An 18,240-nucleotide genomic window follows, 5' to 3' on the forward strand; every position below is an offset into this window, starting at 1 on the left:
ATTGCGCAGTGTAACAGGGGCCCGCCAAACATAATGGGTTGGGCGTCCCCGATCAGGGCGCCGTGGATCTAATGGCCCGGTGGGCCCACACGGGTGGAGATCACTCTAACAGGCCTCTCACTCTTCTATCTTTATACCCTTTTTTTTATAATGTAACAATTAAAAAAAGGGTTTTGCTAGGATAGTCATCTATTTTTTAACTAGAAATCAGTCGACATGTTTGGTCGTCGGATCTTAATCCAACATGGCACATGAGAGATTAAAAATTATCGTGATATCTTAATCCAACGGTTCTGATACGTCGACTGCGATTTAAGGTTTATCTTCAGAAAACGTGAGACTGAGAAATAGCCGCGCACTTAAAAAACATTTATCTGGTGTGGAAACTGGAAACGACCGAGAAGAATTGGAGCATTGGACATTTGGACGGAACCTAACCTTTACGTGGTGGCACGGCTGTTCTGGGCCGTCCAGGCCGGCAGGCACTCTCCGAGGGGCCAGCGTGACGAGTGTCCTGGCCTGGCCTGTTATCGTTGTGCAGTGGGTGTGCAGTTGGCCCATGACGACACAAACAGCCGCCGAGCGGAAGAAGGAAGAAACACACGAGCTTAGCTCACGCAAAAAAAAGAAGTGCGCGTGCGCCGCTTCGGTAATCCTCTCCAGGAAATAAAGCTGTTTCGGCCTGCCTTGTGGTTCTGGGCCGGCGTAAGATAGCAAAGCAAAAGCGCCGAGCAAGCAGAGACTCGATGGCCTTGGAGCAGTTTGGATTTCCTGAGCCGTTTGGACAGAAGCCCAGGCCGGGTCGCCTGTGTGTGGGCTTTTTTCCACAAAGGGCCGGCGTACTGACTCGATGGGGGTCGATGGATTTCCTGGGCCGTTTTGACAGAAGCCCAGGCCGGGTCAGCCGGCCTGCGTGCAGTGCAAACTGAAAGCAAAAACCTAAGGGCCTACTGCAGGTGTTTCGGCCACTTTGGGGGCCCGTTTACCGTTGGACGGAGCCAGGCCCCGGGAACTCAAGCCTGGCCTGCACGGACACAGACAGCAATTCTTCCTCTTTTCGCTAAAAAGAAACAATTCGTCCTCTTTTCTCTCTGTAACCCAAATGCAGCGGTGGCGCTTGACTTTGCGACTGTGACGCAGGAAATGGAAGAGAAGTGAAGGCGACGGCGGAGGCGCATGCACGGTGCCACGCAATATACACTACGAGTATGATCGAAATAGACGTACAACCAATATGTCTCCTGATCATGCATAAGACCAACAAAAGTTATGATCGAAATAGACTTATAACCAATATGTCTGGTGATCGTGCATAAAACCAACAAAATTAAAAGCCCCGCTCCTTACATTTAGGTGCAGAGTCGTCAGCAATCTCCTTGCCTATCCTTCCTCTCTGTTTCGTATATTAGCCAGTATTTTTTTCCCTTGCCAAATACGGAGTATTAACTAAATTATCATGGGCAAATCAAGGAAGGAAGGAAGCCTTGGCCAGAGAATTCCGCCGGCCTCTAGAAATTCCAAGGAGGGAATCAGCTTGGGCTAAGTATGGAACTGAAAGTAAACACACATGCCCGGATCAACTGGTGGCGACAGTGACTCAACTGAGAAAAAAGAGCGCGAGAAAACAAAAATGGTACTAGTCTCCTACGCACGGACGCGACAAGACAGAAGCAGCGGAGCATCCTCCTCCACAGAAACTCGCTCAATATTCCCATCTCTCCTTAGCTAATTTAATTGTAGCTAGTCAAAGCTGCTTGTTTTTGTGTGTTGCGTATCAGTACACCCTTTCCTACCCTAGCTTCTCCTCAGCCAGACACACACAGAAGACAGAAGACTCCTCGATCTCCCGCTTGCCGTATCAGTGTTCGAGCTGCCCATCTATCTGTCTGCTTCCCGGAGAAGAAGGAGCAGAAGAGGAGGGGCCAGCAGCATATATCGATGGGGAGCAGCGGAGGGGGAGACGCTGGGGAAGGGGAGTGGCTCAAGGTCGCCGAGCTGCGGGCCATGGCGGAAGCCCAGGACCCGCATGTCAAGGTACCGTACAATTTGCTCTTACATCGATAACTCTGATTCCTCTGCTTCTTTACGGTCGTCGATCGTTCTTGTCATCCACCCTTAATTCTTATACTCCGTACTTCTTCATCTGTGGACGCTTGGAGGAATTCTGCTAGGCATCTTACTCGTTAATTACGTGTGATTAGATTAACCGATCTCCGCGTTCTAGTGAGCTTCTTTTCCCCCTGTGGATCTGTTTCTTCATGCCCGAATTGCCTGGTGCTCCGGTCTTCTCCCGGCCTATGGGAGAACGTGTTCTGTACTTCTGTTAATTATACTTTAAGGTATGGACCGTAACTAGCTTGTCACTAATAATATATTGTCACGTAATCAACATCGATCTTTGGCAGTTGATTAAAGTAATCTAGCTAACTGATGATATGGGGTTCATATTAGAAAGAAGAAGAGGTTGCTCGATCGTTGACCAAAGTAATTAGGAAGTGACAGGGTGTACTATTGATCACCTCGCATCTAGTTATATCCGTAGACTTCGCATCTAGTTACACCCGTAGCTAGCCACGTGAAGCATGGCCCTTGTATTTCTTTGCTTTTCCCAATCGTATCGCAAGCAACGGAATATGCTCGATCAAAGAGGCACACGGTATACACGGGATGGGCAGCACGTTAGCACAATCAGATTCAGACTAAAGTTCAGCACGTACAGTACCGGATTGATTAATCAATCGAGCGAGTAAAATTCGAACACGGGAGAGGGCAGGCAGTAGAACAAAATTCAGCGGTTTCCAATCTATCTGGATGTCTGAATCATCAATGAGTAAATTCGAGAGACAATATAAAGGAATCAGAATTGATTCACAGGGTAGGCCGGCAGTAAAAGAAAAAAAGAAGAAGGGAGAAAGGGTTCTCACAGTCAGTCAGTCAGTCAGTTGGGTTAATTTGTGTTGCACATACATACAGGAAGTGGACAACATGAGTCTGCGGAGGTTCCTGCGCGCGCGGGATCAGGACGTGGGGAAGGCGTCGGCGATGCTGCTTAAGTTCGTGTCGTGGCGCCGGGAGCTGGCCCTGCCGGGCGGCGGCACGATGCCGGCGGAGCAGGTGCGCGTGGAGCTGTCGCAGGACAAGGCGCGGATGGGCGGCGTGGACCGCGCCGGCCGCCCCGTCCTGCTCGCCTTCCCCGCCAACCACTACTCCGCCAACCGCGACATGGCCGAGCACAAGCGTACGCACGCACGCCATATCCCATATGCATATACAACGACAAGAATTTAGAATCGGAGCGAGCCGTCTTTTTTATTCTTCTTTGTTTCTGTTGTGTGCAGGGTTTATCGTCTACTTGCTGGACAGCATCTGCGGCAGGATCCCACGAGGGCAGGACAAGTTCCTGGTGATCGTGGACCTCAAGGGCTGGGGCTACTCCAACTGCGACGTCCGGGCCTACATTGCGGCCATAGAGATCATGCAGGTAGGTCTCTCCATTTGCTCCTAGCTATCTGAATCAATGCGAAATGAAAGGATGGTTGGCTACTTGAGCTGTTCTGATCGAATTTTGTTGGCTGGCACGGCACTACTTGGCAGAGTTACTACCCGGAGAGGCTGGGCAAGGCGCTGATGATCCACGTGCCCTACATCTTCATGAAGGCATGGAAGATGGTGTACCCCTTCATCGACGCCAACACCAGGGACAAGGTACAGTACTTGTAAATCTGCAACGCTGCACCTCACTGATGACATGCTATTTCTGATTCATTTTTCCGACATTAAAAAAGTATCTGAATTTTCGCTCCTTCATCTCAATCCATTTCTTCAGTTTGTGTTCGTGGACGACAAGAATCTGGAGGAGACGCTGCGGCGGGAGATGGACGAGAGCCAGCTCCCCGAGAAGTACGGCGGGAAGCTGCCCCTTGTTCCCCTCGACGGAGCGAGCCCACTAGCTTAATGTGATCCATCGATGCAGTGCAGAACGTATCTGATTGCTACCATCTCGGTGTTGTCACATACAGAACATATACGGAGTAGCACTCATGAAACAAACGGCGTGCATGCAGCTGATCATCACGCTGTTAAGACTGCCAATACTACTTAATTGTAGCCCCGTGCTAATTTCATTTGGTTCGGAGTAACCATGAAAAGGAAGCCCGCAGTGCCAACCTGGTGCTGGTGTATCTTCATCGTCAGCTTATCACATTTGTCGGTCTTTGCTTCTGCTGTGGTCATCTCTTGCCTGAAGGGATTAGAACTAAATAATATTTTATTTTCAATGGCACACTAGCCGTCCTAGCTCAGTGGTAGAGCGCGTGGCTTTTAACCACGTGGTCGTGGGTTCGATCCCCACGGACGGCGATTTTTCAGCCTGCTCTTTATACATTTTGCACTTCATAATTCACTCCGATGCTAGTACATTCTGGACCGGTGCTGCGGAAATAAATTGCGGGCCACGTTTTGTTTGATTGTTAACCTTAGTTTTGTTTGTCGCGCCGCTATCGTCACTTGACGTGACATGACTTTTGTCGTGTAACTATTACCACTTCGCCATTATTTATCAATAAAGTTATATTGCGTCGAAGAGGCTATGTGTGGCTTGTCTTTTTTTTTTTTAAACTACCATGTGTGGCTTGTCGTTCACTTTTCTAAGTGACAAGTGGTGATTTCTAACGCTTTGTAACTTGCACACGTTGAAAAATGAATATGTATTCCAACTAGATTATCTAGTTGTTGTGACTGCAGTTTTAGGACGTGTTTAGGACATATTCAACTTCACAGTTTTGGTGGAGCTGGTCATTCGTAGTTCCATTTTCCCGTGGAGTTGGAGCTGTGGATATTTTGAGAGATGCTTTCTAGATTTGTCTCGTTGCATTTCTAAATTGGCCACAACAAAGCTATGAATGACCCGCTACGCCACATCCGTGTAGTTGTCCCAAACACACCTTTAGTACGCGGCATGCACGACATCCATTGAAGTTGTTGTGTTCAAATATCTCACAATGTTCTATCATTTAGTAGAAGACACAATATTCATTAGTAACAAGCTATTGAAGTTCTTGTATTCACATATCTCATGATTCTATCCTTTAGTGGAAAGGTTTAGTGAGGAGATAATTTCTATTGTCTATCATGAAGTTCCCTTTCGAGAATTTATCATTATGCTGGCTAAGGTGACACAACATCTAAATAAACCTAGGTTGACGCAAGCATGTAGACTAAGAATTGCATCAATTTTTCCTCGGCCAACACATCTCGTAGGTACAACTGTGCCTACACATGAATAAATAAAAGAAATTAATTATTATTTACTTAAAATACATTTGTGTGTCTCCTGTTTGGGACTAAATTTTATATTACACTAACTCAACAATTAATAGACAATTATCGTGGCTACAAAATGTTTTTGGCGCATCGCTGATTGTGTATGATGTTTGCATTTATTGTAGTGACGACAACTGTAATATGTATATGTTTTTCAAAATGCATTGATGGCTAATCTGTATAATTAACCACAACCCTGTTCCATACCCAGCTCATACCGTCTTACTATCAATCACTATGGCTACTAAAAAATACATGATGCGGCATGGTTATTGATTTATCATTCTACCCATTCATCTAATTTTTTTCGTTCTCATAAGTTTAAAATACTTTCACTTGCTGAAAATAATAGTGTCTCAAAAAAGAGAGGAGAAAGAATAAAACGAGAAGAACACGAAGCAAAACAACATATTCAGAATTTCAAAACGAATACAATAAGGCCTCGAATGGGAATACTAATGAAAAGAAACCACGTTAACTTGCATAATTTGAGGTGAAACGACATATTCAAATTCTAAAACATCTCATAGGTACAACTGTATGTACACATGGATAAAGGCAACGTATAATGTGAATCTCATTTCTACCGTGCATCCGGACGATCTTAGCCCAATGATAGATTCATCAGCTCAAATCTAAATAAAGAATTTTGCATTTACCTGCCCGCTTCCTCACTTAACAATTATCTCGTTTTGCAAAACACCCCTAATCCCTCTGATTCATCCAATCGTGCCTCCCGTCCAGCTACCCTAATCTTGGCGTTGCTCCTCCGTCCGGCGAAGGTAACCAGCGTCCCGCTCTAAGTCCTCTGCCGATGGCAAAGAAAGTAGAACCTGGCGGCTTGACGACCGTGGAGAACCCTGGCGTCGCGTCACAGACAAACGTAGTGATTGCTATGCTGGTGCAATCAGATTGTATTTCATGATAGTCTACTGTCCAAACAAAAGAAGTAAGGGGATGAGAGAGTGATCGTGCAAGGCATTGAGCCAAATGGTAATTTCTGTTACCAACAAAAATTCCAGGCAAGTAAACATTGATTTTATTTATCTTATGATTTATACTTTGATGTACTGAAGTCAGGTAGGTTATGAGCGTTAACATTATGTACAATTAAATCTGACTCGATTGTGAAAATATTGATGTTTGCGAAATTGTTATAGAATATTAACATAGAAAGTATTACTAAATTGGAGCGGTACATAAGGCATGCATGTGGCCTTTTCACTGCTATTGGAAGGTTGTTGTTCCATGTTTTTTGAAATTGAGAATTTTAAGTAATGACCATGCTTGCAATTCCAAATTATTTTTGTTAAGTCACCAAAATATCAGAATTTCATTTGTAGAAAATTTCTAGGTAAGATTTTCTAGTGACAGATTCAAGATTGGAGGGCCTATGTTTTTGCTCAAATTTGCATCTGACAAAACAACAAGTGCCGTTTGTCAATGTAATGTTATTATAGTTGTTGTAGCACTGTAAAATTTGAGCATGCTTTTGTGGATGAATTTACATCTTACATAAAATTATGGTAGTGATCTCAACACTGAACAAAACCATCACCATGCCTTCTCTAATTTAAAAGGTTTACTGAACAATGCATGCGTTGACCACACAACTGAAGTCTAAACTAGCCAGTGTTTTCCAACATGAATTCAATGATTCTTCTTGCAAGTCCAAAGAGGCAAGTTTCTTGCCAAATACCAATAAAACTAACATGGTAGAAGGCCAACCAAGATTCTGACCTGAACAACCCATACCATCTTGGAAAACAGTTTAGACAGTTTACTCATGAAAGCATGTCCTACTGTACCATTCATTATGTTGCAAATACAACTACCAATTACTCACTAAGCATTAAGCATAACACTAGTTGTTCTACAACTTTCTATGAGACAGATGTGACAATCGTAGGAGGCCGTTAGGGGATGTTGTTTAGCTCTTCTTCGACTATCGTTGCCGTGGAACATGGCCCTGCATTCATCGTCGAGGTAGCCTTCCAACCCTCTAGGTCCTAGTTACCTCATGGTTGGCAGAGACCCTTGAGACTTGAGTGGGATGCGTACTGGTCACCATCGCATCTAGGTTCGAAAGCAATGCCAGAATTAGGGTGAACTAGAGGGATTGGGTCACCGTCGCCTGACAGAGGAGCAACTCCAGGATTAGGGGTAGCCGGACAGGAAGCATGATTGGATTAATCAGAGGGATTAGGGGATGTTTTACAAAACGAGATGATTGTTAGGTGATGAAGCGGGCAGATAACCCTTGTTTAGATTTGAGCCGATGGATTTTTATCGTTGGGCTGAGCTCGTCCGAATGCATGGATGCACGGTAAAGGTAAGATTCACATGATACGTTGCCATGGATAAATAAAGGAAAAATAATTACTATTTAAAATACATATGCGTGGCTCTTGTTACAACTAAATTTTATTTTGCGCCAGCTCAACAATTAACATGCAATTACCGTGGTTGGTTTTGGCACATCGCTAGTTGTGTATGCTGTCTATATTATTGTAGTGACGACAGCTGGGATATGTATTTATTTTTCAAAATGCATTGATGTGGCTGGTTTGTATACTTAACCATAGCACTGTCCCACACCCCGCTCGTACCGTCTTACTGGCAGCCATTATGGCTAGTAAATGCCAGCGATGCGGCATGGTTGATTGATTTACCATTCTACCCCTTCATCTTTTTTTTTCTGATAAATTGAAAATACATCATCTATAGAAGATGACAATGCCTCGATAAAAAGAAAAGAAAAAATAGAACTAGCAGCACGATAAATCACGAGGGAAAGGAACATATTCAAAATTTCAAAACACCCAACAAATACAATCGGTGGCTCGCACGGGAAACAAGGAAAAGTAACCTTGTGAATGCAAATGGAAACCCCAAATTTTACTGAGCAAAGCTATAGCCTGTCAAGCTATCACCGGCAGGCACGAAGTAGGAAAGAGGCAATTCACGACACGGATTGGGTATTGGCCCGTTGAGATGCACTGGCGCGCGGATTTGACTACCCCATCGTGCGGCTGCGCCGAAGGCCCGCGGTTCGAATCCTGAATCCTGATTCCTCGGCCGTCCGATGGCCTTTACCTCCGGGCGCCCACCCTCAAATTCAAACCCGGCCTCTGTGGTACTAGGAAGTAAATATCTCGGAGTTCCAGGGGCAGCAGTGTAAACTCGCCCTTGGAATGGCAAAGCGGCCGGGGCCTCGTGCTATTTAGCTCTCTCCTCTGTTTCCCCCACGCCCTTCTTCTATTGCGGCTCTCCTCCCTTTCGCCTTCCTGTTCCTTCTGCCTGCTGACGGCTCGGTTTCTCCTCCTCTTCGGCACCAGCGACGGTGAGTTGTTCTCAATCTGATCTGGTTAATCCGTGTCGCGTTCGTCGTGCTGCGCTTGTAGAGGGTGTGATTTGGGTGCAGTGTTGTCGGCTTCGTTGTGTACGGGAGAGCGGGGTTTTGTTAGTCACCTGATCTGCTCGATTTTCCGCGGATTATCCATCTTCATCTATTCTGGCTGGTGGGATTGGGGGTTGAAGGTTAGATGTTTCGTTCAGACATGGTGAGGATTTTCGGTCATCTGGTGCTAGCTTGGTTCAGACACGGGGTTTTTGGGTCATCTGGTGGTAGCTTTTGGGGTTTTTGTTGGGGGGATTTTCGGGCGTGCGTTCCTGCTCCATTTCCTTCAGGCTGATCTACCCTGGTTCTCTCTTGACTGAGAATTTTCTTAGTGGCGTGGAATCGAAGAGCGGGATGAGAGCAGAGTGGCTGATTTTTTTCCCCCTGTGTTTCGGCAGGTCTTGTCGAGCTCCCGTCGATGGAGGCGACGGATTCGGTTGCTGTGATGGAGGTGGCGCCGGTGCCGGACCCGCTATTCACCGGCGCCACTCCCGCAACGCCGCCCCCGGAGGCGGCGGAGCTTGTGCTGCGGCGCAGCGCTCGGTGCCTCAACAGGCCACGCCCCGCCACCTACGCGGAGCGAGAGGAGCCCAAGGAGTCCACCGCCCGCCGGGCCCGCCCTAAGAAGAAGAGGGACGAGGAGAACCACGACCCGGTGGCGCAGGTTCCTGTGAAGCCGGCTAGGAAGAGTGCCAAGGTCGAGGCCACGGAAAGGAAGCCGGTGCCTGTCACGGAACCGATTTCTTGTCCTGATTTCGCCGGAGCTGCTGAGGAGGACGATGCGACAGGCAATGGAAAGAGTGCCAAGCTGCGGGTGAAAGAAACCTTGCGGGCATTCAACAGCCACTATCTCCACCTTGTCCAGGTTGCCTTGTGTGTCTGAATGTTCAGGTTCCTTTTAGTTCAGTATGGTGTTTTGTCTGACATTGTGATTGTCTGGGTGCAGGAAGAGCAGAACAGAGCACAGGCGGTGATACAGGAGATTGCGGCCAAGGAAAATGCCAAAAAGGTGTGAATGTTTGCGCAATTCAAATTATATTTCTATGTGTCATTTCGCCCTTCTCCTTGTGGTATGAATCCTGCTTCCTGTGGTGAATGGGCAAATGTGTGAGTTCTTTTGTCCTTGTTAATGTAGAAGGGTGGCAAGAAAGACAGTGAGGACGAGAAGAAAGAGAAACGCCCTTCGAAGCGGCCTGACTTGAAAGCAATTACAAAGGTATCGTCTTGTTCTCTTCCTTTAAATCTTTATTGAGAAGTGAAAACCTGCTTCAGTTTATTTTTGTTGACCTTTTTGTAACTGTTGAAATATTAGATGCAAGAAAGCAATTCCGTGCTTTATCCGGAGAAAAGGATAGGACATCTACCAGGTTAGTCTATCCTGTTATCACATCGAGAATTTTTTAAATTTTATTGGGAGCAATTATATCAATTTTATATTCGCAACATATTAAATTCAATTGAACCTTAGGGATGTATTGTTACCATGTTATTCTCCTTCTTAGGGATTGACGTTGGGGATCAATTTTATTCTCGTGCGGAGATGGTCGTGTTGGGCATTCATAGCCATTGGCTGAATGGAATTGACTACATGGGAATGAAATACCGAGAAAAGGTAACTGTTGTGGACATTTCCGTAGAACTAATAGTCACATATAGGCCGAGTTTTTACTCTTTTATTCATCCAGTGGTGGAACTTCACCTTGGTTGGTCCCAATATACTCGTTTCATGTACTTTGGCTTTCTGTCCTGCCATATATGCAAATGTAGGGGCAGCTCTTGATATGCCTCAGCTGGACGCCTCCATCTCTTGTTTAGTTTCATGCACATTTTCCCCTTTCTCCTTGTGAACTCTGTGATGGCTTGGCTTTGACATGGCTTCACCTTTGTTGCATGCAAGCCGGTAGCATGCTTGCACAAATGCACATTATATTTACCAATACTTCTCGCTCTTCTTTGTATGCAAAACTGATATATTTTGGAGTGTACACATCTTTCTGCTTGCACAGAAAGATCTTCTTGCTCAACATATGCAATGCCTCAATGGTGACATTTGTTATAGCAGTAATATTGATGGTAGGCAAAGATGTAGCCATATCAGCTCTGCTAGGGGGAGATGGCTAGAGAGGCAAGGTTAGACTCAGCCAACCAGGGTTTTAGTTTACACACCTTCTATCTTAGGACGAACATTGAGGGGTCTCCTCCCCCTTAGCTTCATCTTACTGAATTGATGCACCTGACCAGTTCATCCAAAAACTTGAGCTGATGGAGAGAGGTGGACGATATATTTGAACATCCTCCTTCCTATCTCGTCCCATCCCGTCCTGTCATGACCTTAGACACGGGATTGATGTAGGCCAGAGCCACAACTATTCTTATTAATATCGAGTTGGCTGGCGCACAATTTAAATAAATAACCTGTAGCCCATTTCTGTCCACGTTCAGTCCTGAGAGAGCCAGATGCAAGGGGGCGAGTTAGAGTATATGTGAATTTCTCACCTTTCTCTATCAGTATGAACTTTTGGGTGAACTGGTTGGTGCATGCAACTTTACATATCTTTTTCATAACAAGATCAGAGAGAACAGAGCTTACATTTACCAAAGAGTTAAAACTGCAGGGTCGACCACAAAGCCTTTGTGAGCCGCTGTCTCTTAGCGTTGACTCTCTGTAGACACAAGTCATGGAACTTAAGAGGCAATCCACTGTATAAGATGTCTTTCGGTTGACCCTATATGATGTTTTGAACTTTTGATTACAATAGTCAGCAGCTGACTTTGGCTTTGTACATGCCCTTGTCACTTTGTGTGACTGTAGGTTATTCAACCATAGCAATCCCTTTTGCTCTCCCAACTGTTGAAATGATTTGCTGCTTTCAGTTGTAATCAGTTCCTAAATGTTGGACAAGTTACCTGCTATTTATTTCCAAGTTCAGATGCAAACAAAGAACTGCTTCGAAAAGAAACATGTATGCTTGTTTGGTATTTTTGTTAATTAATACTTTTGACATTTAAGCAGAAGGAGTATGAGAACTTAACTTTCCCATTGGCAACTTGCATTGTCATGTCGGGGATATATGAAGATGATCTGGATAAGGCTGATGAAATTATTTATACCGGCCAAGGAGGAAATGATTTACTTGGTAACCATCGCCAAATTGGTTCTCAACTATTGCAACGTGGGAATTTGGCATTGAAGGTAAGTTTCAATTGTTCTTATTTATTGCTTGTCCTTTGAGTAAATTTTGTCCTTGTTTGAATTGATGTAGATGGCAGATTAGTTCCTCATTTTATTTTGTCTAGTTTGAACCTTCTAAAATGCTGGTTTTTGTTTGCTATACAATTATGGTAGCTGTTTATTTCACTTGAATTATGTGCAGTTTTGTATCTTTTGGCTTTGGGGTAAATATAGTCAACTTTCTGTATTCCATCCAATTAAAGACGTTTTCTCTTCCAGTTCACAACGCCCCTGATCTTAGAGCAAGATTAATAGTGCAGCCTGCTGCTGGCCATTAGCTTATGCCATGTCACCTACCCAGCACAATAGCCAACATGTATAATAGTAAGCTATAAATATATAGTACTTTGTTAATGCTTGGCCCACATATCATTCTCACAGTGAGCCTAGGAGCACATGCTGCAGCCGGCTGTTAGCTAACAGCCCACTTCTTTTCTTTCTCCTCTTCTCTTTCCTCCAACTCAGCAAAAATATAGTATTCAAATCCTTACAGCCAGCCTACATCATCCTATTATTCTTGCTCTTATGCATCTATAGTTATAGTAAAATTTTATCTGTTTTTCGTTTTGCAGAATAGCAAGGATAATGGTAATCCCGTACGAGTTATTCGAGGTCATACAGCAAAGAATAGCTACACAGGCAAAGTCTACACCTATGATGGCCTGTACAAGGTAAGGTTTTATCTTTCACTTGAATCTGCTTACCCTGTATCATAAATGATGACCTCCTTTGCCATACCTACTTAGTGTTCTGCTTTGTCCTCTGGGCTAATTTTATTCTCCACTGTTTTTAATATTTAGGTTGTAGATGACTGGGTGCAGAATGGAGTGCAGGGACATGTCGTTTTCAAATATAAATTGAAGAGAATTGAGGGACAACCGTCATTGACAACCTCTGAGGTATATGTGCTTGTTGATATTTAAAATAGAAGGGAAATCTCATTTTTACCCTGTGTCCTGTGCACCATGTGGGTTGAACTTGGGTACACCCTCGGGTGATCTGATGAGTAATGTTTTCTGATTTTTGGATCTTGATGCTGGATATTTAAAATATTTTGTTGGTGTTTTTGTTCTTTGCCTTGCTTCTTGTGCTTCATACCATATTTGTTTCTACAGGTGCGGTTTACTCGTGCAGAAGCCCCCAGAACAATTTCTGAATTACCTGGGTATATTATCCAAGTTCCTATTGTACATTTAAGATCTAATATTTTATGGAGTTTTATGTTCTAAAACAAGTAGCCTCAAACTACATTTTTTAGTGTTTGCTCCACTTCTATGCCATGTATCTGCGATCTTTGTTGGTCGTGATAGGAATATTAGTGTGCACACTTTCCAAATCACAGTAAAAATGTGCTGCCTGTTATTTGATAGGTTGGTTTGTGATGACATCTCGGGCGGGCAGGAGAACATTCCGATTCCTGCTACTAATTTGGTTGACGATCCACCTGTTGCTCCACCTGGTATGTTACTATTTATATGTTTTGGTTAATACGGTTCTTTATTATCTTTTCATTAGACTGCATATTCCACTCAGTGTTTGTGACTGTTTTAAGGCCTACTGAATTCAGGACCAGAATTTACGCATTGAATATTTCTTGCATTCTTTCATAGCAGCTGAAAACATATTCACCAGTGTTAATTTTATACTCCCTCCGTCCGGAAATATGTGACTTGGATTGTCTAAGAATCTATACAAATCCAAGTCACTTATTTCCGGACGGAGGGAGTATTAGATTTGTCGGACAGTTGAACTTAGTAACTTATTTCTTGCAATTCTTTTCTTTAGTGTCCACATCCTGATTTCTGTCTTCAAAATATGGAGTTCTTTTTAGTGGCTAATTTTTGTGTTCTTTGGCAACGCTGGAGATTTCGTGTACATCAAATCTCTAAAAATTTCGAAGGGCATCAAGATTCCTTCAAGTTGTGCTGGCTGCAATTGTGAAGGAGATTGCGCTAGCAACTCAAATTGTGCATGTGCTCAACGCAATGGTTCTGATCTACCTTATGTATCATTCAAAAATGTTGGCAGGTAAAGTGGAATGCGCAACTGCTGTCTTTAAGAAAGATCATTTCTTGCATAAATTTTGTGAGCTGAAATTTTTAACAATCATTCTTTAGGTTGGTGGAGCCCAAAGCAATTGTATTTGAATGCGGGGCTAACTGCAGCTGTAACCGCAATTGCGTAAACAGGACATCTCAGCAAGGTTTGCAGCATCGCCTTGAGGTAATGCAAGTGTTCTCCTTTCTGTTACATTTTCTATATCTTTTATGTTGAAGTGCTGGTCTAAACTGCACTGTTCACCCTGCGCTGCCTATTCCCATTCTTCCACAATCTGAACTCCACGCAGTCACTATGCATTTTCAGTTATTCCAAGTTTTTTTTTATATACCGTGACAATTGCAACAATCATATCTGATAATTCAAGTGTTCTTCTTTCAGTTGTCATTTCCTATCTCTGATATGTTGCAGTGTTGCTCAACAAGCTAAATCTGTATGCAGGTGTTTAAGACGGCTTCAAAAGGATGGGGTGTTCGGACTTGGGACACAATCCTTCCCGGAGCCCCTATCTGCGAGTACGTTGGTGTGTTGAGGAGGACTGAAGAAGTATCTGGCTTGCTGCAGAACAACTACATATTTGACATCGATTGTCTTCAGACTATGAAGGGTCTGGATGGACGAGAGGTACTAATGTTTCCATTCTTCAGTTTTCATTTGCCTTGTGCTACATCATTAGTCTCGTTGCTGTGTTTGTTGACTTTGTTTTTTTTTCTTTTTTGTAAGGGCTTTCTTTTACCTTCGCCACAAATATTTAGCTAAAATCTAATGTTCTTAAATGTTTTGTTTGCACTCTTCTACAGAAAAGAGCTGGGTCCGAGATGCATCTGCCATCTCTTCACACTGAGAATGACTCCGAGGCACCGCCTGCACCGGAGTACTGCATAGATGCTGGCTCCATTGGAAATTTTGCAAGGTTCATAAACCACAGTTGTAACCCCAACCTGTTTGTCCAGTGCGTCTTGAGCTCACACAATGAGGTTAAGTTGGCCAAAGTGATGCTATTTGCCGCGGACACGATACTCCCTCTTCAGGTTAGCTTATTTCGGTTCTCTTATATTGGAAATATCGCACTCGGACCACTAATGGTCTTTTGACTTGCAGGAGCTTTCGTATGATTATGGGTATGTATTGGATAGTGTGGTTGGAGAGGATGGCAACACTATCCAATTACCTTGCTGCTGTGGTGCTCCCGATTGCCGGAAACGTCTTTACTAGTTTGCAGCTGTGCTCTAGTATAGGAGTATGGATGCAGCCATGGTAGCTGTGTATATGACAAGCTGGACATGTTATGATTGTTAGCAAAAGAAGAGCATTTTGTTCTGCGTAGTGTAGATGGCAAGCTGGTTATGCTATCATATTAGCTCAAGTGCTCTTGTTTTCTTTGGATGACATGCCGGACATGATATTTTGTGAACAATGAGTCCATATAAGCAATGGAACATTTGATCAATCATTGGAAGTTTTAGTGTGTGCATTCTGCTTTCAAAATCTCTTGGTTTTCCCCCCTTAATATATGATTGGCTTGCTTACTTGACCACTTATTGTTCTGTACTCTGGTTATCACACAACAACACCTGCTGTAAGAGCAGTGATCCGATGTCAAAATCATACTCTGTACTACTACCAACCATCAAGTTTTTTTTCTTTCGTAGCGTTGTGGGTATGATATAATTGTGTTATGCTGGTGACGTGTTACTGCCACGATTGATATACTCCTATTGCAATGCTAGGTAGAGCACAAAATTCTGGAGTGGTCTTCAACAACAGAGAGATGAGACTGGGCTTTGAGAGGCTGCAGACATGAACACATGCCCCTGTGTCAAGATCTCTGTTGTATTGCTGTCATACGTAATCTAATTATGCCTTACCAAATTCATACTATCTACTCTATATACTACAACGGTTTTGCTATTTAACTATTTCTTAGTAGATGATAATAACATTTTGATTCAATCATTGAGATTCGTGTGAGATTAATGTAGATCCGATGGATAAGAAAATCTTCGTTGGAAGGCTACGATTGTTGACCGAAGAATAACTATTTTTTAGGCGACCGAGAAATAGACACTCCCATACTTAAATATATCTAGATACATGTAATATTTCACACTTAATATGGGACGGGGTGAGTATGGGACGGGACGAGTGTACTATTATTTTCTTGAAAAAATAAATCAATTCTATCCGTGGCACGGATTTATAGCTTCTTTTAGATGGATGAATATGTATGTGTGTGTGTGAGATGGCATTTGCTGCTTTGTTACAAGTTTACATCCTTGCTGATTTTGGCTTTGCTGCCAGTAAAGTAGAGTAGTATGCCAATGACTCTTGGCTAAGTGCCAATGAGACGACATTAGCTGTGCAGGCGCAGGGGTTTAACTTGTTCCCAATTCGGGCTCGTCGCAAAGAAGCCAAGCTTTGATGCCGGATTCAATGTCCAACGAGGCCAATGCAGAGGATAAATCCCGGCCGGGTGTTCCTGTGATCCTGATGTGCGCCGTCCATCGATCGTCCTCCATCGATCGTGATCAATGTCTGCTACCAACGGCACCGGCAACGGCGATTCCTTGTCGCCGGCGGCAATGGCGGGGGCGACGACGCCCCGGTCGCGGCTGCCGCGTTGGACGCGGCACGAGACGCTGGTGCTGATCCAGGCGAAGCGCGCGACGGAGCAGAGGGCGGCGGCGGCGGCGCAGGGGCAGCCGGTGCGGCTCAAGTGGGCGGTGGTGTCGGGGTACTGCCGGCGGCACGGCGTGGAGCGGGGACCCATGCAGTGCCGCAAGCGCTGGGGCAACCTCTCATGGGACCTCAAGAAGATCCTCGTCTGGGAGAAGAAGAACACGAAAACGAAGACGTCCATGGAGAAGGAAGGGGAAGAAGAGGAAGAAGAAGAGAAGAAGGGGGAAGGGCAGGACGAGTCTTCGTCCTCGCGGCCGTCGTTCTGGGAGATGCGCGGGGAGCAGCGGCGCGCCAGGCAGCTGCCGTCGTCCTTCGACCGGGAGGTCTACGACGCGCTCGTCGGCGCCGCCGCCTCCGTCAAGCTCCCGCCGGCGGAGTCCGGCGAGGAGATGGATCTCGACGACGACGAAGACGAGGACGGCGGCCATCAGCAGATTCCGATGCCGATGCCGATGCCGGCCCAGACGCCGCCGCCGCCGCCGGTCTTGGTCATGCCCATCTCAGGTCACTCTACACATTCTAATAGCAATCCCCTCCGGTCTTGGCCGATTCCTGAAAACTCCATTGATTTGATTTTGAATTCCCCGTTTCTCCTCTTGCAGCCAGGATGTACGTCCCGCCGGCCTCCTCCCAGCACGAATGCTCCGATCCAGGTATGAACTTGGAAGAATTCCTTCAGATGTTCCCAAATCAAATCAAATCAAATCAAGCATTTGTTTTGTTTTGTTTGGGCGGGCAGCGACGGAGAGCGCGAAGAAGCCGGGGTCGGACAAGAACTCGACGTCGCAGCAGGACAGCGAGGCCACATTCGGCGCCGGAGTCGGGGCAGAAGGCACCGCAACGGCCGCGACAGCGACGACGAGCGTGATCGGGAGACAGGTGACGGAGGCGCTGGAGAGGGGCAACCGGGTGCTGGCGGAACAGCTGGAGGCGCAACGGGCGAGCGCGGAGTCCGACAGGGAGCACCGGGCGGCGCTGCTCGCCGCCGTCAACCGCCTCGCCGACGCCGTCTCCAGGATCGCCGACAAGCTCTGACGCAGATCGATTCATTAAAGCCTTGAGCGTACCGTAGATCAAAGTGAGGTCATGATCTTCTCAAGTCCTTCGGAGATTCAGAATGATATTGCTAGGTAGATACATTAAAAGAAGGACCTTTCCGTATATACGATTCTACAGGATAATGGTCGCTTGGTTTGGTTGATTATATGGGGTACTCCTAGTACAGTTGCGAATAGTGAATAATGTTGGTTTAAAGTGATGTTTCTGGCTAGTCCGGCTGCAGATTCCCCTGGGCTGGAACTGCAGGACGACTAAAGTCTGGAAGCCATCCAGGTGATCCATCAATGGGATTATTGAGATACAGTCTTATTAGAGATAACCTGAACAACTGGATCTGTGCTGATCGATCGATTACTGCACATCCTAGAATGAAACCGTCCAGGGTGACTCTACAGGGTGATAATATACAGTCATACATATAACAATTGGACTGACTGATCGATCTGTTCCTGCTTTTCGGATCAGTTATCAGTTGGCGCAGATAACAGCC

At 45.2% G+C, this 18,240-nt stretch overlaps 3 protein-coding genes and 1 non-coding gene across 4 annotated transcripts; all 4 read left to right on the plus strand.

Moving 5' to 3' along the window:
• Positions 1–1,728: 1,728 nt before the first annotated feature.
• LOC100832745 (phosphatidylinositol transfer protein 3) lies at positions 1,729–4,287 on the plus strand. Its single transcript, XM_003564933.4, has 5 exons — positions 1,729–2,034; positions 2,974–3,238; positions 3,339–3,481; positions 3,595–3,705; positions 3,827–4,287. The coding sequence occupies exons 1-5, from the start codon at positions 1,939–1,941 to the stop codon at positions 3,953–3,955; spliced, it is 744 nt and encodes a 247-aa protein (XP_003564981.1). The 5' UTR covers positions 1,729–1,938; the 3' UTR covers positions 3,956–4,287.
• TRNAK-UUU lies at positions 4,288–4,359 on the plus strand. The gene has a single exon. It is a non-coding gene; the product is annotated as a tRNA-Lys (tRNA).
• Positions 4,360–8,316: 3,957 nt separating this feature from the next.
• On the plus strand, positions 8,317–15,477 carry LOC100833051 (histone-lysine N-methyltransferase, H3 lysine-9 specific SUVH4). The gene is made up of 17 exons (XM_003564935.4): positions 8,317–8,372; positions 8,490–8,665; positions 9,121–9,587; positions 9,669–9,731; positions 9,858–9,938; positions 10,035–10,089; positions 10,225–10,334; positions 11,736–11,915; positions 12,527–12,625; positions 12,755–12,853; positions 13,070–13,119; positions 13,325–13,413; positions 13,820–13,982; positions 14,072–14,177; positions 14,454–14,636; positions 14,813–15,043; positions 15,114–15,477. Exons 1-17 carry the CDS (start codon positions 8,317–8,319, stop codon positions 15,225–15,227), a joined length of 2,322 nt encoding a protein of 773 aa, XP_003564983.2. The 3' UTR covers positions 15,228–15,477.
• Positions 15,478–15,972: 495 nt separating this feature from the next.
• On the plus strand, positions 15,973–18,119 carry LOC100826847 (trihelix transcription factor ASR3). The gene is made up of 3 exons (XM_003567376.4): positions 15,973–17,195; positions 17,294–17,344; positions 17,431–18,119. The coding sequence occupies exons 1-3, from the start codon at positions 16,544–16,546 to the stop codon at positions 17,724–17,726; spliced, it is 999 nt and encodes a 332-aa protein (XP_003567424.3). The 5' UTR covers positions 15,973–16,543; the 3' UTR covers positions 17,727–18,119.
• Positions 18,120–18,240: the final 121 nt, after the last annotated feature.

The sequence above is a fragment of the Brachypodium distachyon genome, chromosome 2, assembly GCF_000005505.3.
Source record: "Brachypodium distachyon strain Bd21 chromosome 2, Brachypodium_distachyon_v3.0, whole genome shotgun sequence".
Lineage (NCBI taxonomy): Eukaryota > Viridiplantae > Streptophyta > Magnoliopsida > Poales > Poaceae > Brachypodium > Brachypodium distachyon.